Raw genomic sequence first — 22765 nt, 5'->3', positions numbered from 1 at the left:
TGTGTATGACAGTGAGGGAGAGATTAAGAGTGTGCAGGCACTACTGGGGGTGGGGCCATTTATGTGTTTGGAATTTCACACTTCATCTCCATCTTCTGTGTGCATATCTGTTTTATGTTTCTCTCCCCTCTGCCTTTCTTCCTTCCCACATCATACACTCACACACGCACGTGCACACACACACACACACACACACACACACACACACACACACACACACACACACACACACACACAAAGTGATTTATCTCAGCAGGGGGGACATTATTACAGTCCCAGATTACCGACTGACAAATACACATGCACACACACACACACACACACACACACACACACACACACACACACACATACACACACACAAACACACACAAAGTGATTTAATAATGAGAGTATTAGAATGGAAGATTGGACACGAGGGATGGAGAGGGGTATAACTCGGCAGCATCATCCCCAGCCACCCAAACCTAATTCGGGGTAGGGGCTAGCCGATGCACAGGCTATAGGGGCCTACCACATGGATGAAATCCATACAGTGAAGCATTTCAAATGATAGCAATGTGTATAACTCTGCTGTTTTATATGGCAAACAGTTGGTGTCTCTCTCTGTGTGTGTGTGTGTGTGTGTGTGTGTGTGTGTGTGTGTGTGTAAGGAGGTCACTGAGTTTAACCCATCCCCAACTGAGATGAGTTTTCTCCAGTGAAAGAGAATTAAGGCTGATCCGCCAAAATGGACCCTTCCAACCCCCACACTCACACACACACACACACACATACAGAGAGAGAGAGAGAGATAGAGAGAGCAGCACACACAGACACATGTACATAGAGCCAAGAAGCATTCCTTCACACACTAGTCTTCCTTTGTAATCTTTCACCCAACCCGACACACACACACACACACACACACACACACACACACACTCTCACTCTCTCTTTCTCCCACTCACTCAGTCCATTTGCTCTCATGTGTTTAACTCTCTCATGTCTAACTCTAGCCAAAATGATCTATACAGATAGACAGTATGAGATATACAGTATACACATACTAGAAAGAGATTGAACAGGGCAGTGTACTAGAAAGAGACTGAACAGGGCAGTGTACTAGAAAAAGACTGAACAGGGCAGTGTACTAGAAAGAGACTGAACAGGGCAGTGTACTAGAAAAAGACTGAACAGGGCAGTGTACTAGAAAAAGACTGAACAGGGCAGTGTACTAGAAAAAGACTGAACAGGGCAGTGTGTGGTGTGGTCTCATTTCTGCTGTCAAGGCAGACATCGTTTTCTGCTGTCAAGGCACTTGACGCTGTATTATATTTCCCCTTCTCTATGTGTCTGATTGTTGAACATTTCGATTGGTGTTTTTCTTTTCTTTTTTGCTTTTCTTGAATTTACCTTATTGCTGGAAATAGGGAAAGGAAAGTTAGAATATCTGTCTCTTCTCTCACTAGTGCTCTCTCACTCTTTTTGCTTCTCTCTATCCCCCTCTTCTCTCTCTTTGTGTCTCTGTCCCTCGTTCTTTCTGATCTTACACACAGTGAGGTCAGAGGAGGCATCAACATTCTTCCTGTCTCGCGCACAGCAGCTGTTGTTCTACACGACTCCGTCATAATGAACACTGACCTCTGAGACACACACACACACACACACACACACACACACACACATACATGTGCCGTGGTGCCATGTGCCGTGGTGATTGATGAGAAACACATGGATAGCGAGTCTGATCACAGTGATTGATGAAGATATTCACTCTCGTATGTTCACTTTCACCTGGTAATGCTGGCTCACCAAGTTTCAGAAAAGACACACGAACAGACACACACACGCAGACACACACACACAGACACACACACACAGACACACACACAGACATACATGGCATGTACGCATACAAGCACACACATACACACAAACATCAATTTACAACACCCACTTCTTGTGTGTGTATTGTGTGTGTGTGTGTGTGTGTGTGTGTCATTGTTTCAGGTGCCTAGGCTGCTACTCTATTCTCTATGGAGGGAAATGACTGGGTGGGAAATCTCAGGAAGAGTTTAGTTAAGGTGAAGGTACACATACACACAAACACACACACACACTCACACACACTCTCTCTCACACACACACTCTCTCTCTCACACACACACACACACACACACACACACACACACACACACACAAACACACACAAACACACATGCACACACACACAGCCCCTAGGGGCTTACTAATTGGTGCTTGAAGTATCTGCAGCTGAAACTGTGTCAATTCATTGTAAACATGTATACATCTACAAGCCAAGGTAAATATAAACAAAGCCATATGAGTCACACACACACATGCATCACCCACCTGTGAGTAAGCATCACACTCCTCTCTCTCTTCCGCTCTCTCTCTTGAGTGTGTATATGAGGGTGTGTAGTTTTATAAGAAGCTATTTTTTGATTGTTTAGGTAATCTATTCCAACAACACGCCAGTCAGTCTACAGATTTGTCACCTCTATTGTTTTTATTTATTAATGTGTGTGTTTGTGAGTGTGTCTACAGAGAATAAGAAGGAAGGAAGGAAAACAGAGAGAGAGAGAGAGAGAGAGAGAGAGAGAGAGAGAGAATGGACTGTTGTGAACCAAGTGAAAGTTATAACTGTTTACAAATAGACACTCAACTACATGTGGAGACACAGGTGCTTTCTTTCTCTCTCAAACACACACACACACACACACATATATATATATACCCAAACACACACCAATGTGCACACAGACACACACACACACACACACACACACACACACACACATTCATGCATACATAACCAAACACACACTCACACACCAATACACACATACACACACACACACACACAAACACACACACACACATAGTTAGCCTCTGACCTTGTCCCTCACACTCCTCTCTGTAGAAATGAGGTCGTACCGACATGGAAATCAGATCCCTTACTGGAATGGTGTCAGATGCCATCGCCAAGGGAGTGTCATGAAGATTACACCAGTTTGCGTGTGTGTGTGTGTGTGTGTGTGTGTGTGTGTGTGTGTGTGTGTGTGTGTTAATATACTGTACATCACTGTGTATGCATATATGTATCCATGCACGTGTTTTAGTGTGTGTGTGTGTGTGTGTCTATCTGTGTGTCTGTCTGTGTGTGTGTGTGTGTGTTTGTTTGTTTTAATATACATCTGTGTATGCATATATGTATCCATGCACATGTTTTAGTGTGTGCGTGTGTGTGTGTGTGTATGTACAATACTGTTGTGTTGTAATTGTATTCACACACACACACTAAAAGATGTGCACTAAAACATGTAAGTGCAGTAATAGACGCAGTAGACATACACACACACACACACACACACACACACACACACACCAGTCATGCCACTGCTAATCAGAATTGCACCAGATCAGAAGATGAAAACTGGGGGGGGACTGCTTTGACCTCTCAGGAAGAGTGTGAGAGAGAGAGGGAAAGAGAGAGAGATTATGTGGGGCGAAAAGGAGTCAGAGGCAGTTGGATGTAGATAGATAGATAGATAGATAGATAGATAGATAGACTGATTGATTGATTGATTTATAAACTGACTGACTGTGTGGAGACCATAGAGACATGAAATGTTGCCTTACCATGGCACTCTCCATTCCGTTCCTCGTAACCAGGGTTACACACACAGCTTCCAATCGGCACCAGCCACTCTCCATCAGCCCCGCAATGCATCCTAGGGACATCTCGCTCCTCCGCATTATCCACACAGGAGCCGCGCACCTCTACCAAGGAGGACGTATCAGCCCCCGTAACCGTGTCAGGAAAGCGCGCGAGATTCCGCACCACGAGGGGACAGCGTTTGTAAAACACGCGCACGGAGACCAGCGCGATACACGCGCCCACATCCTGAAACGCCAAATAAAATCCTCTCCGGGTGAGCACGCCCACGTCGCGCACCTCTGTGTTCAGTTTCATCACGCGGTCACCGATATCCACCTGCGTGAAGCTCTCGTCTGCAGCCACTGTGTCGATTTTGGAGAAGCGGCTCTCCTGAACGTAGCGCTCGCCTGTATCGTTGTCAGCCTCATGGTAAAGAAGGTTAAAAGTTTCCTTGCAAGTGCCCGTGACTCCCGGCAAGCTGTTACAATCGCGCAGAGTGAACTTGATCTCCACATAGACACGCTGTGCCAGGCCGCGCGATACCCAGTGCGTGCGCAGCCAGTTGTTTTGGCTGGGTTCCATCACGTTACACACCTGATATGTTCGGATGGGCACGTTCTTTTCATCCATGATGCTCACCTCCTCCCACTAGAGAAAGAGAGCGAGAGAGAGAGAGAGAGAAATTGATTTCGAAGACGTCTTTATTTTGCCTGTCTGTAGGCTATAGGCCGCCGCCTGTTCACTTATTTTAGCCAAACTTCACGTTTCTATCTTGAGTGTAATGTGTTGCACTGATCTCCCCCCTTTCCTTCCTTCTACTTTATTTAACCTCTTTCATTCCTCGTTCTCTGCAACTGTCTTCCCTGCCAAGTATCTTTGTTGGAGAAGAAAACTAGAAAGAAAGTTTCTCCCGAAAGTGCGATTCCACCCCGCGGCTCCTTAAGAAATCCAATGCCTTTCTAAAAACCTGGAACTCACGGAGGGACGCTGGTGTGTGTGTGTGTGTTTATTTGTGTGTCAGTTGTGCGGTGAGGGGGACTTACACCTCCTTCGGACGGGCTGGCGACCCATCCCAGTTCTCCTTGAACCGTCCTGGAGTCCAGCAGGGTTACTGAGGGAGATACAAGAATTATTGTTTTAATGAAGACGGGTAGGCCTGGATAGTCAGGACTACACAACAGTGCTATTGTTTGGAGTTTTCTCGTTGCGGGGTGAAGTGACGGAGAAGTCTCTAAAGTGTTTAATGGTTTAGGCTATTAGATTACATTAGTTTGGCGATTTCACCTTCATCCCGATACGAGAAAACAGCCGCCCTTAGTGCATATTCAACCCATATAATCGGAGAGAAAGATAGTTCAAATATCACAAAATTTGGTGTTTTTATCCGTAAATAAAGAGTTTTATCGGATTGGGATAAATGCAGAGACCAAATTTCCCTCACGGGTTCAAAAGAGTATGTAGGCCTACATACTTATCGTGAGAAGAAATCTAAGTAACGCTCCTTGAGAAGTAGGTTAACTGTGAACTATAGGCTACGGAATAGTAATTTAGGCTCGTAGGCTACTCTATAACCAGCCAGATTATCACATTTATATTCATGACAGTAGGCTAAGCCAGCATCCTTTAAAGATGTGTTTTATGGGAAACGATACGCCTGGTGACACAACAAGACCAGTTGCTGTAGGCTACAAAACTCGCAGTCCTTCAGCGGCCACGACTGCGCGTGAATTCCAGGTCGCGAGGGAAGCTATTCGTGGATTGAAGAGGAAAGCGGACCCCGTAGGATGGTGAAGGTATGCTGACGTCCGACGATATCCCTCGTTATCACGGAGCAAAAATGTAATTCCTGTAAGCATCCAATCGGGAGAAGTGTGCAACTTGTTTTATCCATTTTCAGTATCCAATATCTAAAAACTTACCTTCATTCGGTCGGTGCTCCCGTAAAGAAGAGATACAAGTCGAAACTCCGAAGAGGATTGAGGAAATTATAAAAGGCAGACACCCAACCATTGCTACCGTTTTTTTCTCGTGCAACTTTTGTATTTGTGCTGTAGCGCGGGCGCTCCGCTGTCCGGGGCCCTCTTCAACAACGATGGAACACACTGCTGAGTGCTAGAGCGAGACGCGCTGAACCATAGGCTCCTCTCTCCGACACCGGGAGGGGCGTGCGTCCCCCCCCCCGTCCCCCCCGCTGACGCAGCTGTCACTCAACTGCACTAGCCTACACGAACACACACACACTCTCTCTCTCTCTATCTCTTACCCTCTCTCACACACGCTCTCTCCCCCCTCTCTCACACTCACACTCAAATGATAAAAGTCTGGTCTCAGCATGCCATCTAGTGGGCATACTAGGAACTTAAGGAATTCTTGTAGGCATTAGGCTATTTAGCAAATGAAGAAATCATACATCTGCTGTATAGCCTACCATTAACATTTTACTAAAACGGATGCATGTTGTTCTAAATTAGCAATATAGTCTCAGATGAGAGACAGCAGGTAAAACGAAAAGATCCCTTTTTCACTGTGTTCACGATTGTTTCTATACCTATCCTGCAGGGATGGATTACTGGATGGGCCTACAGGGGTCAGGGGGCCCTGAAGCCCAAGCCTTTGCATGGAATCATTGCCTCAATATCAACAAATCAGGATGTAGGCTATGAATCTGATTGAATTTAGTATTGGCCATCCCTAAAATGCACCAGAATACAGGAAATCAAATCAAATCAAACCAATTAAAATGTTTCTGGGGGAGGACCCCCAAACCCCTCCCCCCCCCCTCCCACATATACGACAATAAGTGGGGGGCCCTTAATACATCTGGGCCCAGGGGCCCGAAAGTTCATAATCCGCCCATGCTATCCTGCCCAATTGAAGATTAAGCAGTTAGTTTAGTCCACCCTCTGACGTCAATAACCATTTTTTTTCCATCACCCTCCACAGACTTTGTCTTAAGTTCACCAATATGTTTGCACAAATGATCTTTAGACCAAGCCTCACAATTGTATTTGATTGACTAATTTGCAAAAGCATATTTGCCCGTCACAGCCAACATGTAGAGAAAACAAATGTTTGTTTATTTCTTTTATTTGTTTTTTTATTAATATGAAAACATTTCATTAATTGTTGATATTTTATATTTTTATTACTGATATTGTTGTTATTGTCACTTAGGCTAATTAGTACAGTAGCCTATTATTAATATTATTATGCTTATAGGGTTTTTAACTTAATTTAGTGTTCATTCATATACGGTAAGTCGCTTTGAACAACAGCGTCTGCCAAATACCATAAACATAAAAATAAAACAAAATCAGCAATTATACAACAAATTGTTTATTAATTTCTGATTGGACAAGAGGCATTCCATGAGTCATCACTAGTGGAGATACTTCATCTCCACTCAGGCGCTTTACAGCTAGTAGGCTAATCCCTCCTCATTTTGCAGTGAATTGTCCAACGTGAACATTCTATTCATTCAAAGCCAGAGAGCAGCAATGTCATAATATCACATTTGGGTGTGAAAATGGAGTAAATAGAGAGTAGGGTGAATGTTCAGCTTAGTAGACGTATTGTAGGCTACATGTATACAAATTAGGCTACTGTGTGCAAAAGCACATAGCTTCTCACTGAACTTGACTCTCGAGTGAAGTGTTGCGTTGCTTGGCAACGGTAGAAGCCAAGGCTAAGATTGGAACTATTTTTGCTGGTGGAGGATGAACAAACAAAAAAAAAGAAAAATAGAAAACAATTTGTTGTCTTTAAACTAGATTAGTTAGAATTAGAACTGTTGTACGAAACCAACATGTCACTCTTGACTGTGGCGTTAGTAGCAGATATCGTCATGACTGTGATTACCTGCCTACGGCCAAATCACAGTCAAGGCGATATCTACTACCAACACCACTCTCACTCGTGCCATATTGCTTAAATAGCTTGTTACTCATCTTCTCCACCAATATCTCTGCTGCCATCTACCAGCTGTTCAACAGTAATCCAGTTCTTTCTCAAGTCATTTATGCCTTCTTTGTGCAGCAGGTCATCTCCAGTGATTTGTCCAAGTGCTGTCATCATCTCCTCCATCACCTTCATCACAGGCTCCATGAGGCCCAGCCGCTGGGTCTGCAGCTCTGCAATACTCTCCAACCGACGCAGCAGCTCCAACCGCTGAAGAGCTCTTCTGGTCGTAGTTTGAACATCAGCCACAACCTTCCGCTTCACAGATGTCCCCCGCAGTTTGGCCTCCGTCTCATGAATCTTATCGTCCGTCTCTTGGAGATCACGCTGAGCTTGGCAGATCAAGGACCAGTACTCAGACACTTTGCCAAATCTCACAGGTTCACCGTTGTTCATCTCCTCAGCGTCGTCTACGTTATCAGAGGCCAGATTCATATTCATGACACCAGCCAACACTGCCCCTGAAAGGTACATTTAAACAAACAAACAAACAAACAATCATTGGCAAATCCAGGAATCACTTGGAAAAGAGACTTGTGTCTCAATATGGTGTAATGTGATCAATCAGTGATGTAATTTTAATATTGTTATATTTGAATCACTGTTTCTCTGGACCTAGAGTTATATCACCAGGCTACAGTATAAGTAAGTTATATTTACTAACCAGCAAGTAATCCCCAAAATGGGATGTCCACACTCTGTTCATCTTGCACAGTCTGGGTATGGTCTTTCTTCTGTCTCATGCGGTCGACGGTATCTTCTGCTACCTTCAAATCCCTCATCTCCTTCTCCAGAGCTTCGCGGTACCGCTGTAAAGAGGAGTCGTAAGACCTCAGCTGTGTGTTCAAGTCCCCCAACTCTCTCTCTCGCCCTGCTTTCTCTGCTTTACTAAATCCTTCTGCTCGGCCGTTAGTTGATCAGCAGCCTCATCCTGGCATTGAAGCTCTTTACTGGCTACCTGCTCTGACTCCCCCATCTGCAGCTTCATGTTGTGTTTTTTGATATTGTCAACAGCCTCGTATTCAGGAGGGACTCTGTCCGCATTAGTGTGGAGGATTTTATGACATTGTTGAAGGAGCAGAGAGTAGGTCTACTCTTCAGGGGCCCAATTACAGCCCGGGCCACTTCCCTTAACTCCTGCTGTTGCAGCCCTTCAGATCTATGAGTGCAGATAGGAAATGGTTAGAATAGACCATATGTTTGGAAGGCTCTTAAGCCAACTCATTTATTTCCGGTGGAGCGTCAGCTGGGTTGTAACGCCATCTTCTGTTATATTCTGCTCCTTACATCTTCATTCTGACACTGAATATCTTGTTTGCCCAATAATAACAATTTTGACACATGCATCCTTCTACATCGTAACGTGCTGATTCACTAGGTGCAACACCCAACCGGGTACGTGTACAATATACAGTAATTATATTAACATTAGCGGCGGCTACAACACACCTGGCTTCAATATTAGGTTCATTCACCACTGGATTGTGTTTGGAGCAACAGGGTCCAGTTTCCCAAGCCTTCAAGATTCCGCAGTCACAGAACTGTAGACACGAAACAGGTGATGAGCTTCAATGAAATCTTTGCTGCCATACATGTGCTTTTGTGCAGGCCAACTACATATGATTTTTTATAACTATTAGAAGCTGAACCCTAAGGCCCATGCTACACTGGGTCTGTAAGTGGAGCACTCTTAGCCTAAAAATTGTCTATTTTTTACAAATGTACATACCGCTAAAAAGTCTGCTGTAGCCAGTTTCATTGATTACAGTGGAAGCTAATTGTTGCAACAGATGCTCTGCGAATAGAACGCTTCAGTTATGTGCCTGGTGTAGCCTCCACCTAAGTCCAGACCCTAAACAAGAAGCATCAGGGTGTCAGGACACCCTCACAGAACAAGGACTCACCTCATAGTGAAGATATTTGTTCAGAGGTTCTTCACATTCTTTCACACAAACTTACGTCACAGACCACTTGGAGGTGCAAACAATATCGGATTTTTGGTTGATTTGACCATGTTAACTTTGAAACAGGCACTTTACTTTGGATAGACAATAGAAATACATCATAGGAGTGATTACTTGTATGCTGGGCATACTGTATACAACTTTCTTACTCTTTTATTTATATACTACTGGGCTGTTGTGACAAGTAAATTTCCCAGCTGTGGGATCAATAAAGTCTTATCTTATCTTATATTGTCTTATTAATGTTAAAAAAATCTAGACTGGAGTAACTCAACATTTGACAACTACGATATGTTTAGTGTTCTAAAGACGTCAAATAGCCTGTTATAGTTACCAAATCGATAGCCAAGGAGCCAGTAGATCTCCTGCAACACAATCACATGGGTGGTTTGGTGTAAATTTGGTCCTTTATCTACCTACCCCTGGGACAGTAACCACCTCTTTTTGCCCAGCGGCTCTGGGTTTAGATATATAAGAGTGGTGATGTGTGCTGTGCACAATGGTGTTGTCCCAGTTCTGTTCACATCCTGTCATCATCACCATACTTCTCCCTAACCCAGGAGGGTAGCATCTGTCTGGACCACTTCCCAACGTCCTGGTGGGGGACTAAGTGGAACTCTATGAGTGAGAAATTGTACCTGAGACCACAGTTTCAGGGTGAGCATATAACGGTGTGTGATCCTCACCTACACTTTGTCTCACACTGGACACAGTCCCAGATGAATGAGCCATCTCTGAAACGGCCCCAGAAGTCACAATGGAAACAGTGGGCATGTTCCCACGCTTGTTTGGGAGAGGTCACACAAACATGTCAGTTTCTCCAGGTACAGGAGCAAAGCGTCCCTCTGAAGAGGCTCCAGTGCGATCTGAATGCACTTTGAGAAAATCATTGGTGCAAAAGGAAAGCCAAATGGTAGAACTTTGAACTGAAAATTCTTTCCTATGAATGAAAAATGATGAACCGCTTGTACTCTGTAACAATAGGAATGTCCTCTATGGTCTATGGCAGGGGTTCTCAAAGTTTTGATTGGTGAGGGCCAATTCAGGAACCCAACATTGAACTGAGGGCCGCCAAAGGGGCGGGAGGAGAAAAAGAAAAAAGAAAGTGGAAAAAAAATCCCATTTGTAATCATTTTAATGACCAGTTTGCATCTCTACAGTTTATATTTATTGCATTAAACACATTTTAATTCATACTGTAACTGAGGCTAAACCTGGCGAAACTTGTGAAAATCTTAAGAAGAATTGCAATGCACACACAATCCCTGCGGTTCTCTACCCTCAACAGACAAATTTGGGATATAACAGTTCAGGTTGCAGTCCATTTCAAGTACAAACTTATTTAGAACAAACAGTCTCAGTGTGCCTTGCTTCTTATCAGCATAGGCCTTATTCAGGGCCAATTCCAGCTACCAAAGCACCACAGGAAAACCTGACGGCCACGAAACACCACTAAACGGAGATCCATTCTTTTCAAAGCACACAGTACAGTTTTAACAGTTTTACAGATGTTATCAGATGTTATCGCGGGCCGCCAGAAATGTTTCCGCGGGCCGCCATTGGCCCCCGGGCCGCACTTTGAGAACCTATGGTCTATGGTCACAAACCAGTCTTGGCTTTTCACCACTTGCAGCTCATCTGGTGTGCGCGACATTCAAAAAGAGGTGCTTTTAGAACCTGATTCAAATGTTTTAAATCTAAAATTGGCCTGAACCCATCAGTCTTGGGAACTACAGCATAAATTGAAAAGAAATCCCCCAGATGAACCACAGAGTTGACCATCTCAATGTCACATTTGTGTTATAACATTTGAACTTCTCTGTAGGCTTCTGCCTGCCTTTACTAATTGCTAATGACCATATGTCTCACCTCTCAGTGCATTGGGGGCTGCAGGAGAGGGTCATTGGTTGGATGTTATCAGACGCCATTGAATTAATAATTACAGTATGAATAAACAAAAAACAAATGTTCAGCTTGTTCAAAATCACTGTATTTTATTTGTATCGCAGTGAATTTACACACCACATATACCACATATAGCATTTTCATTTTGCAATATATATATTTGCAAAAATATATATTGCTCATGTCTGAGTCACCTGCCCTTTAACATCAACCATCCAGCCAGGGGCGCTGCTAGAAAATTTGGGCTCTATGCAAGACAATAATTCACCACCACCCCCCCATATATAATATGTCCCCCTGTCAGTGCTGGGCCCTTAGAAACAGGTCCTGTATCAAGAATGGGTCAACCCTCTTTAAAACCTCAAAGAACACCTGTTGGGCTGTGGGTCCTTTATTCTGTATCATGGTGAGCAGAGCATAGTTCTGTTGTGTGCTGGTAGATTTGCTTGTCACCAGTTCCCGCTCATGGTCATTCAGAACCCGCCTCTGCTGGAGTAGGATCAGGATGGGCTGGAGAGTGGGAAGACGAGTTTCTAGAGCTGCCTTGTTCTTGGAGAAAAAGTTCTGTTCTGGATTTTTATGCAATGAAGGTGCAGACACTGAAATAAAGACACTTCAGTTCAGTTAATTAAAATGACTGATGACATTATAAGAAATGATATCATCAGGTCCGTTGAAGTGAAACTTGAAAGATAACCAAAAACTCACTTGGGGAGGGCTCATCCACATCCATCAGGCTTGGTTCACGCTGTGTCTTCTTCTGGGGAGGAGCATCAGGTTCCTGACCGCCCATCTTAGCTGTGCTGGAGGACTCAGCTTTTATCTTATTTGGAGGAGTTGATGGCAGGAGTCTGTTGGAGGGAGGGGAAAAGAAAGAGTGTGTATGAGTGTGTGGAGAGCAGGGGTAATAAACAGAGCCGGACAGTAATGGAGTACATTTACTTGAGTACAATACTTGAGTACAATTTTGAGGGATCTGTACTTTACTCGAGTATCATTTTGGGGAGTTCTCATGACTTTACTCAAGTACATTTGAGAGGCAAATATTGTACTCTTTACTCCGCTACATTTCTATCCATAACCGTGAGTACCCGTTACTTCTTTAAAAAAAATCTCGGAAACCCTCAATTTGTTGTTTCCCTCTCAAACATGATTGGATTGTGCAGGCGCCACTGATTGGGATTGAGAATCTTCAGCTTTCCGCCAAAGTCAACTCCATGGTCAGATTTAGATAAGAGACGAAACCATGGACGAAACAATGGATGAAGACACTGCAGGTTACTGGATGCTGTGAATGTGCCAACCCGTGGCCCCACCTCGCCAGACTATTTCAATTTGCTGAACAAGTTAATGATAGTTTTTGCTTCAAGTGTTTTAATTACAAAATAGTATTTTGTATTTGAAATACGTATTTGAAATACATGTATTAGAAATATTGCCCATCCCTGGCAACATGGTAAAAAGATGAAAATGACTTGATTTTACTTTCAATTCCTTTTACATTCTCCACATTAACATTTTTCATAACTCCATGTAGGACGTTTCTGTACATAAATGTAAGCACTGTGGCAGTAGAAATGCAATATGTAGAAAATGTACTCTTGTACTCTTGATACTCAAGTACTTTTAAAAACAAGTACTTCAGTACTTTTACTTAAAGGAACCGTATGTAAGAAATGTAATTCAATTAATCATAAAATGGCCCTGATTTGTCACTAGACATTAGGAAATCATGCTAATTTCAACTACTTATATCACTCACAACAGTAGTCCGGCCAGGATATCGTCATTTAAAAAAGTGAAGTTGCAGCCCTCAACTGATGTTGATGTTTACATATTTGTGTTTTAGCCTGATCCGCCACCCTCCACCTATCTAGTAATCACAAAGTCAGTAGTGTTTCGGCATCTGGGTTGCCAGCTCTGCTCTAGTTACCACATCTGCGGTGTACACCGCTCTACAGTATTTTGAAAGTGATTGTAGTACCAGTTTTGGCCAAAATCCTAAATACGGTTCCTTTAAGTAGACATCTGACTGTACTTTTACTTGTACTTGAGTAAAATTTAGCAAAGGGTATCTGTAGTTTTACTCAAGTAATGAAGTATACTCTGTGTGCTCTGTACTCTGTAATAAAACATAGGACCTGTTAATCACTCCTATTTGCTTATGTCACATAGGCGCCAGTTTCTGCACAAAAACAAAGCTATGGTGGGAGAAAGTTTGGAAAGGTGCTGTGAGCAAAGGGAGTAGTGTCTTAATGCTGTGTACCTGACTGTATTTCTAACCAAGGAGCATTAAAAGCATTTTAGTTCACTGTTTGTTTTATCAGAGAGCTTGTCATATTTTTGTCTGGATTGCCTAATAAGGATGAAAACTATTTCATCTTACGTGATACCAAAGGCACAAGGGCTCACAAGGCCCTGAAACTCAAGCCTCTGCGTAAAGTCGCTACTATGCTCTCCACCCCCAATATCTGAATAGTGCCCCTCAGTCAAATAGCCTGGATTATGTTATGTGATATGTCTTAATTGAGCCCCTTAAAGGGACACCAGGCAAGCCTGATGCTTTTTCTCTACGAAACTCCCCCTCGCTCGGTCTGAAGCTCTTTTCCTTTTCTTTGCATCTTCCGTCAAGGGTTTTCGCTGCTTCTTCGCCGGCTCTGCCATTATACACACGTTTGCAACAATCGCTGGCGTTTCGTTAGCCTCCCTCTGTGCTGTGGATGCAGGATGGAAACTGAAACTGCTTCGGTCGCCGGGTACGATACACTGAACTTGCAAGCGGGATATTCTTCCTACAGGCAGTAGGGGCGGGCGAGAGAGTCTTCATTCGCCCCGTAATGAGTCATTTAACCATATAGCGACTTACGAAGATGAGTAATTAACACGAAAACGTTGCCTGGTGTCCCTTTAATTATCATGAGTTATGTTATTCACCCCTGATACCTAAATGGGGCCACCAAATATCACAATTGAAATCACAATTTATGGGTTATTTTTCAAACAGGGGGCATGCCCCTGGACCCCACTAGCCTAGCTGATTATACATTTTCTGAGGTTGATTGGGCCTTTTTCATGTCTCTGCCCAGGGGCCCAGTGACTCGTATTCCGTCCATATACATCATAGATTTTTGCATGGGGTTGGGGCCCCATGTTGTGAGGATGTACCCCTTGTTGTGTGCATTCAAATAGTTTCTAATTTCCTTTTTACAAAATTCATACAATAATGTAACCTGACTCTCGCCAGATGAATTTCGTTCCGCCTAGCTCCACTCATCCATCTGGGACCAATCCATTGGAGTGTTGCTTCAGAAGGCTGGGCTTAATCAAAAAATGCTTGCATATGATTGAATAAGCCACTTGTCCGTCATCTATTGACGTGCTACTTCAACCACTCACATCGAAGCCAACCCGTGACGCTGATAACAGTCTCACAGTCGCTTCTACGCTATGTCACATCTATGAAACTCCCACCCTGTGTCCTGATTGGCTGTACCATAAAATCGGGTGCAGAAATCACTCTCAATGGAAGAGGTCCCAGATGGATGTGAGTGGAGCTAGGCGGAGCTAAGCGGAATGAAATTCATCTGGCGAGAGTCAGGTTAACAATAATGAGCAAATATGGAAACTAATTCAGTGCTTCTGTGTGTCTTTGTGTGTCTTTGTGTGTGTATGTGTGTATGTGTGTGTGTGTGTGTGTGTGTGTGTGTGTGTGTGTGTGTGCAAATACAGAAGCTTACTTATTAATCTTCCAGCCTCTCTTTTTGTCAAGCTTGTAAGCCGTGACAACAAGGTCTGGGAAGAGCTTCATCACGTTGATTTCTTTCATTTCATCTGGCCTAAAACACATACACACACACACGCACACACACACACATTTACTTTACAAAAAGCGACTAGTAAAACAGTTCAAGGAGAAAAAGTTAGCAAAAGAAATCACCATACTGTGTGCATGCGTGTCTTTCTGTGTGTGTGTGTGTGTGTGTGTGTGTGCATATGTCCGTCCGTGTGCATTGGTGTGTGAATGTGTGTTTGGGTATGTAGTATGCATGAATGCGAACTGACTCTTCGGAAGGCGGGTGAATCCAGCGGTTGCGTATGAAGCGAAGTAGACATAGCAGGGTCTCTGGATAGGACTCTTCCTTTTTCCCTTTTTGCTTCTTTTTCGGCTCTATTGTATTGGTCTGCACAAGCTTCAACCATTTATTCTTGATGTCTTCATCTGTCACATGGTCCAGCTGGGAACACACAAACACACATGCACACTGTAATCTTTAGCATAGGTCTGCACAGCATATCATCAGGTTCATGGTCTAGTTGGAAAATCACACACACATTGTAACCATTTATTTATGTCCACATGGAGAAAAGTTGTGCAGGAACACAAATATTAAAGATGCAATATATTTAATGACCTTGGTCTCAAAAGCCTCCTTCACACTATAATCGAAGCTGCAGCCTACCACCAAAATGAACACCTTGCTGGACTCCTCATTGATTACCACAACACATGGTGTATTAGCAAGCAGGTATAGGAAAGCATTAGAATTACTATTGCAATGCTAAACATGGATGATTTTACATGAGAATGTTTGTACATTCTTACTAAGGGTGAAAAATTCCTTTGTAAGCATAGCAGGCATTTAAGATGTGTGACCATGTTTCAGTAATATGTTCTAATAGATATAGAGAGGTTGAGTCTGTTACGAAGAACTTGTAGTCTGGCTTTTACTGTGAATGTGACAATGTCCTCATTGAGTGCAGTGTTCTGCACACACACACACACACACACACACACAAACACACACACATAAGCGCTCGCGCACACACGCCGCAGCTTGGTTTAACAGACTGTTTTGTTAGTGTGAATAAAGGTGCATCTCAAAAAATTAGAATATCATGGAAAAGTCCATTGCCCTGCATAGACTGACAGATTAAAGGCTCGGGAAACCAGACTTAACTAGACGATTAGAGCTCATCTCAGGTCGACATTTCTGTATCATAAATTCTTTATTGTAATATTTTGAGATTCTGAATTTTTTTCATTAGAGGTAAACTGTAATCATTAAGATTAGAATAATCAAGACTAAAACAAAAAAGGCTTGACATATTTCACTGAATTCATTACACGTACAGTGAAATATGTTGAGCCTTTTTTTGTTTTAGTCTTGATTATTCTAATCTTAATGATTAAAGTTTACAGCTGATGGAAAAATCCAGAATTTCAATTAATCTAGATTATATGAAAGTTTCACTTTTTTAAATAAAGTTTAGCCTGGAAATCCAGACCCAGAAATCTAGAGAGATTTAGGGTCTGGCTATGAAAATGGCCCAACTCAAGGGGCGGCCTCAAGCATGCATTTGAAAATATCACTGCACACAATTGGATAACACTATGACCAATTTTTACTGACTGATTCCAGACTTTGACGTTTGCAGTGCTGTTGTCATCTTTTTAGCTTGCTACTGGCCCGCCTATATCAGATACACTGATGTGATTGGTACAGCTCAGCTCAGCATGGGTAATGAGCATCATTACTGATTGCCAGAGTGACTTGCTAAGCAAATTGTGCTCTCACGAGAACTCTGGATTTCCAGAGTAGGAAAAGTTTTCCATGATATTCTAATTTGTTAAGATGCTCCTGTATGCTGCTTGGAGATCAGTGGCTCTGGTGATTTTAGAACTTTCCAGCATCTTCCAAATAAATATAGGCAAACCTGTGTCTTTGTGTGTGTGTGTGTGTGTGTGTGTGTGTGTGTGTGTGTGTGTGTGTGTGTGTGTGTGTGTGTGTGTGTGAGACAGAGAGCGAGAGGGAGAGAGAGAGAGAGAGAAACAGATGACAGATGGAGAGAGTGTCATGTACTCACCCGAGTTTTCCATGTGGAAAACCTTTTCTTATCCACTTCCAGTTCATTGAGAACCTTAATTAGGCTCTTATCTTTACAGGACTCTCCATACTTTTGTACCTCTGGGACATCCCCGACCTCTTTCAGGAAACTCTCTTTCCTTGGACAGAAAGAAAACTTGTGAGTGTAAGAACCGAAAACTTAAATATAATAATTTACTAGATGTAAATGAGACCATATAAATGAACTGCAACAGTAAGTTGCTGAAATGACAGTAATTATTATTTTCAGTGATATTTCAAATTCATATTTTAATTAGTCCATGAACTCCACAGGACACTGCAATATTTTGTGGCTCGTTTCGTTGTCTTTGTCTTTGTACTTGTACTCTGCACAATGACAATAAAGTAGAATCTAATATAAAATCGAATCATCCCAATCAAATACAAATTACAAAATATAATTTTGCATTTTGTATTCATAGTTTGAATACATGTATCAGAAATACTGCCCATCCCTGTATAGTACCTGCTCTCATCCCAGAAGTAGGGATGGCTGAGAACTTCTGTGATCCGTGGCCTCGCATCTGGATTAACATTGAGCATGTTCTCAAGCAAATCCTTGGCTTCTTCATCATCATTAAGGTACTGAAGTTGGTAGTCACCATTATAAATGTTGCTTATACACAGGATGCCATCGCCAAAGGGATGTTTTCCACCTGAGAGAATGTAGTAGACCAGCATTCCAGCTACCTGTAAGCAAGAAGACTTAAAAACACAAACCTGGACCCAAGGGGAGTGAAGACATGCATTCCTGAGTATTTATTGCAATAGAAGAGAACGTGCTTCTATGCTAGATCTGTATATCTGTGGTCTGTATGTATCTACTGTGTGTGTGTGCGCGCACACTCTGTGTGAGACACAGAGAAAGAAATTAAGTGTGAATGTCTGGACCTGCGTGTTGAGCTGATGACATACCTGTATATCAGCGCTTCGCTTGTACCGAATGCCCTGGTGGGTTCCTGACTATTTCTGTGGCCTCCCAGTAATCTGTTCCAGCTCTGCCTGTCACCCTTGTAGTCTGGCCCGGCTCTAAGATGCGACTTATTATAAGTCAGCAAACCTCACCCCATCGTCAGCATCTGTAAAGGGTCATTATTAATTGTGTTGGGTGTAATATAGGAACAAGACTTGCGTCACGCTTGGCGCCACGATGAGCCGAGTGTAAGATAGGGCCCTAAGACAATCACAACCACTCTGATGCCTGCCCCTTAAATGTTGAAAAACAAGCAGCTTACCAATTAAAATGTTTTGAGGCTTGATGTCTCTATGGATTAATTTAACTTCCGGATGCTCATGAAGGTCTTTCAGACCCTCAAGGAACTCTTTCACTATTCGTTTCCTCTCTGGCTCTGCTGGTTGTTGTTTTATGTATTCCTCCAGGTTGTAGTCACACAACTGCATGGCGATGTAGCCAATGTCACCCTCTTTTTCAGAGTCCACATACTGTACAACGTGAAGACTGTTAAACTTGTATCCCTGTAAAACTTTCAGCTCATCTTTGAACTTCTTGTAGTTGGATATGAGCATCTTCTTTATGGCGACCTCCGTGCCATCCTTCATGAGTCCCAAGAGGACTTCAGTCTGTCCCAGCAGAGCAATCCGGAATCTCTCGTCATTAGGGACAAACGTCAGGCCCCCCACTCTCCTCACCTTACTGACCTCCATTTTAGAAAGCTCTTCCATTTGTTCACGCCATTTTTTGCTACACGGGATCCATTCCCTACATCCAGTTGGGGATGTATTGTTGGAAGGCATTAGGGTTGAGGATGTGGCAGCAGAGGACAGTCTGTTACCTGATGTAAAAAACACACAAGATGTAACCTGACAGAAGTGGCACACCAACTATAAGACACATAGTCAAATGGGCAGAAATATATTAAAGTCTGACATCATGTACAGTACATCTTAACTACACTAAGCATATATACATTATGTATATTATTTAATTGTGTTATTGAGATTTATCACTTAGAATAAAAGCATCTGTGAAATAACTGGCTATGGTTAAGCTATAGATGAAACCAGTTGGAATTATTGAAGCGTAACATCCACACCTGCTTCAGAACTTCCGAGTCCCAGAGTGTGGATGTCCTGGGTCACTCCAGTTCCTGCTCCACTTTGAGAATAAAACAGAAAGAGCAGGTTTGTCCATTGTTTTAGCAATAGTTTACACATTGGAGGAACAAAATAATTTGACCATGGTTGGGGTAATTTCCCATCACTGTCTGATTTGCATTGACAGCTAAAGGTATCTGATTGTCATAATCTTACCTCAACCTGATCGGCCATAACAATCGTGCCTCACTATCTTATTGGTTATGGTACTCACACCTCACATTCACACCTCTGATTGGGCATGACAGTCTCACCTCACTGTCTGATTGGCGACACCAGTAGAGAAGTCTGCTGATGTCTGCTGAAACTGTTGTGTCGGGTTCCGCCGGCCCAAAGACTTAAAGATGTGCTGTGTTATCGTTATACGACCTTCGATCCCATAACGCTCCATCATCATTCGCACTATGTCAGTCCTGTCTGCCTTCTCCAGTCAGCCCCAGGGAATCGGTTGAATGCCATCCAGGGTTTGCTCTCCCAGGTAATGCTTGAACCTTTTAAACTCTAATTCAGACAACTCATCCAGAAGTCTGTAGATTTCTTCATGGCCGCCCATGTTTTCTGCCATTAGATGCAAAAAACAACACAAACATCATCACCATCAATCATGACCACAGTCCCTTGTTTTACTCCAGTTGAACCTGAGGTGAGTTTAAATTCAAACACATATGCTTGCTAATTTTTGTGAACAGGTTTCTGTTTGCCTTGAGTTCCTGGTGAACGTTTGCGATCACTCACAAACAGTCTAAGTAGGTAGTTCCCCACGAACATACAGTACAGTGGAGATGGATGTGAGCTGGACGAAGTGTTACCATGTCACCAATGGAATGTTTACACCAAATCGGTCAAATTTAACAGAGAACTATTTGCCCAATTTGAACGCACCTCTGCACTACCCTTAAGCCTTCGGCCAGAAAAGGGTATTGTCAATGTCAGAGTTTCCTGCTGTATTGACATAACCATCTGGAGGCCTATAGACAGGTGCTGTGGTACTGTAGGTGTGTTACGGTAGCCAACAGGTACAGTGTTGTGCATTTAACAAGCCTCACCTCCACGCACCTATAAGGATGTGCTATAACATCCTGAGTAGCAGATGGGAATCTTTGTCATTCACAAATGTAGAACTGAATGCAACGGAGCTTGATAAAAGTTTGCTGGCATGTTTGGCCACGTTTGGGTCATGTTGCACTGTGAGTCTGTGAGGGCTTTGCTTTGCTTTTCATTGTGTATTCCGTCCCACCCTGAACCACAGAACTACATAATACGCCTAGACAGCTTGTGGGAACAACATGTGTTTATCTCTATTCCCCACACAACCATGGCCATGGCAGTTGAAAACAAATATGCAAAATAATTTCTTCTAGAAAATGCCACCTAAACATAAAAAGTAGTTGTTTGTAAACCATGTAACACACCTTGGAAATCTTGGGTGTTAGTCCGTAGTAGCAGTAGGTCTTAGTGGTAGTTGTGTAGAGAACAAAGAGCTGCGCTGAAATGCACATCAGCCAGAGGCACAGGGAAAGTACAGGTAGTTAAAAAAGTAGGAAGTAAGTGTGTTTCTCGGGGGTATTTCCAAACATGGAAGGTTCTTCCACAAGCACGCAGGCGCGTACAAATGTGAGTGTAAACACACACACAGACATGCGGAGTATAAGGAGGGATGGGGGAGGTTACAGTAGAAGGGAGGGAAAGAGAGGTTAAACCTAGAGAAAAAAAGATAGAGACATTGAGAGAGGGGAGACAAAGAAAGATAGAGATGGTACTAAAGGAGAAAAAACTGGACAGAGAGAGACAAAGAGACTAAGCCAAGAGAAAATTAACAAATAAAGAAAAAACACAGAAAGGTTAAAAGTACTGGAAAGAGTAGAAAAAGTGTGTAAGGTCATCTCTCTCTCTCTCTCTCTCTCTCTCTCTCTCTCTCTGTGTGTTCAATATTCAATTAACGATAAATATAACTAGAATTGCGGTTCCGAGGAACTGCAAGAGTGGGTTTGATCAGGGGCATGGAACTCGGCCTTATCCAAGGATTCCAACGGTACCTCATTTATGAAAATCGGACATACGGGTCAAAAGTTACATGCACACACCTTCATATACACAGACAGCCCAGCCCAGCCCATTATAGCTCTGCCAGGTGGCTTAGAACTCTTCCAGGTGCAAGCTTAAGCAATTAGAGCTGTGATGTCACAATCGAAATTTGAATTCTGAACATTCCGCCATTCATTTCAATGGGCCCAAAAAACGCCGAAAAACGGGAATACCGCGAAAACAACAAGGGCCAGCGACACGAAATCAACAAGCAAGTTACACCGGTTCGGGCCTGAATTTTTGGAGTTCGAACCGCGTCGATAGCTCAAACGGTCTAGGAGCAGTAGTTCGGCCAAAAAGTGGGCTTATAGGAAGATATAATAACTAGAATTGCGGTTCCGAGGAACTGCAAGAGTGGGTTTGATCGATCAGGGGCATGGAACTCGGCCTCATCCAAGGATTCCAACGGTACCTCATTTATGAAAATCGGACATACGGGTCAAAAGTTACATGCACACACCTTCATATACACAGACAGCCCAGCCCAGCCCATTATAGCTCTGCCAGGTGGCTTAGAACTCTTCCAGGTGCAAGCTTAAGCAATTAGAGCTGTGATGTCACAATCGAAATTTGAATTCTGAACATTCCGCCATTCATTTCAATGGGCCCAAAAAACGCAGAAAAACGGGAATACCGCGAAAACGACAAGGGCCAGCGACACGATATCAACAAGCAAGTTACACCGGTTCGGGCCTGAATTTTTGGAGTTCGAACCGCGTCGATAGCTCAAACGGTCTAGGAGCAGTAGTTCGGCCAAAAAGTGGGCTTATAGGAAGATATAATAATAACTAGAATTGCGGTTCCGAGGAACTGCAAGAGTGGGTTTGATCAGGGACATGGAACTCGGCCTTATCCAAGGATTCCAACGGTACCTCATTTATGAAAATCGGACATACGGGTCAAAAGTTACATGCACACACCTTCATATACACAGACAGCCCAGCCCAGCCCATTATAGCTCTGCCAGGTGGCTTAGAACTCTTCCAGGTGCAAGCTTAAGCAATTAGAGCTGTGATGTCACAATCGAATTAGAATCCTTGAACATTCCGCCATTCATTTCAATGGGCCCAAAAAACGCAGAAAAACGGGAATACCGCGAAAACGACAAGGGCCAGCGACACGAAATCAACAAGCAAGTTACACCGGTTCGGGCCTGAATTTTTGGAGTT

The 22765-nt window shown here is 43.2% G+C and overlaps 3 protein-coding genes across 3 annotated transcripts in view; all 3 read right to left on the bottom strand.

Annotated features, from left to right (window-relative positions):
• Positions 1–5743, bottom strand: part of LOC143121964 (ephrin type-A receptor 4-like) — a 21639-nt gene extending 15896 nt beyond the window's left edge. The window contains exons 1-3 of the mRNA XM_076282691.1: positions 5584–5743; positions 4708–4775; positions 3646–4312 (exon numbers count right to left, since the gene is read on the bottom strand). Coding sequence (XP_076138806.1) covers positions 3646–4312; positions 4708–4775; positions 5584–5674 — 826 coding nt within the window. The 5' untranslated portion in view covers positions 5675–5743. The remainder of the gene's footprint in view (positions 1–3645; positions 4313–4707; positions 4776–5583) is intronic.
• Positions 5744–11600: 5857 nt separating this feature from the next.
• LOC143121221 (2-5A-dependent ribonuclease-like) lies at positions 11601–18343 on the bottom strand. Its single transcript, XM_076281603.1, has 7 exons — positions 18312–18343; positions 17863–18086; positions 17356–17494; positions 15553–15725; positions 15228–15326; positions 12199–12341; positions 11601–12089 (listed from the first exon to the last, which is right to left on the bottom strand). Exons 2-7 carry the CDS (start codon positions 18075–18077, stop codon positions 11791–11793), a joined length of 1068 nt encoding a protein of 355 aa, XP_076137718.1. The 5' UTR covers positions 18078–18086; positions 18312–18343; the 3' UTR covers positions 11601–11790.
• Positions 18344–18346: 3 nt separating this feature from the next.
• On the bottom strand, positions 18347–21034 carry LOC143121223 (2-5A-dependent ribonuclease-like). The gene is made up of 5 exons (XM_076281604.1): positions 20924–21034; positions 19766–20069; positions 19451–19512; positions 18632–19189; positions 18347–18475 (listed from the first exon to the last, which is right to left on the bottom strand). The coding sequence occupies exons 2-5, from the start codon at positions 19906–19908 to the stop codon at positions 18441–18443; spliced, it is 798 nt and encodes a 265-aa protein (XP_076137719.1). The 5' UTR covers positions 19909–20069; positions 20924–21034; the 3' UTR covers positions 18347–18440.
• Between the last annotated feature and the right edge of the window lie 1731 nt (positions 21035–22765).

This window comes from Alosa pseudoharengus, unplaced genomic scaffold (assembly GCF_046254945.1).
Source record: "Alosa pseudoharengus isolate Yale_2024_CS ecotype anadromous, Long Island Sound unplaced genomic scaffold, YU_APseudo_1.1 YU_APseudo_1.1_scf_13, whole genome shotgun sequence".
Lineage (NCBI taxonomy): Eukaryota > Metazoa > Chordata > Actinopteri > Clupeiformes > Clupeidae > Alosa > Alosa pseudoharengus.
This window is presented reverse-complemented; position numbering and strand designations above follow the sequence as displayed.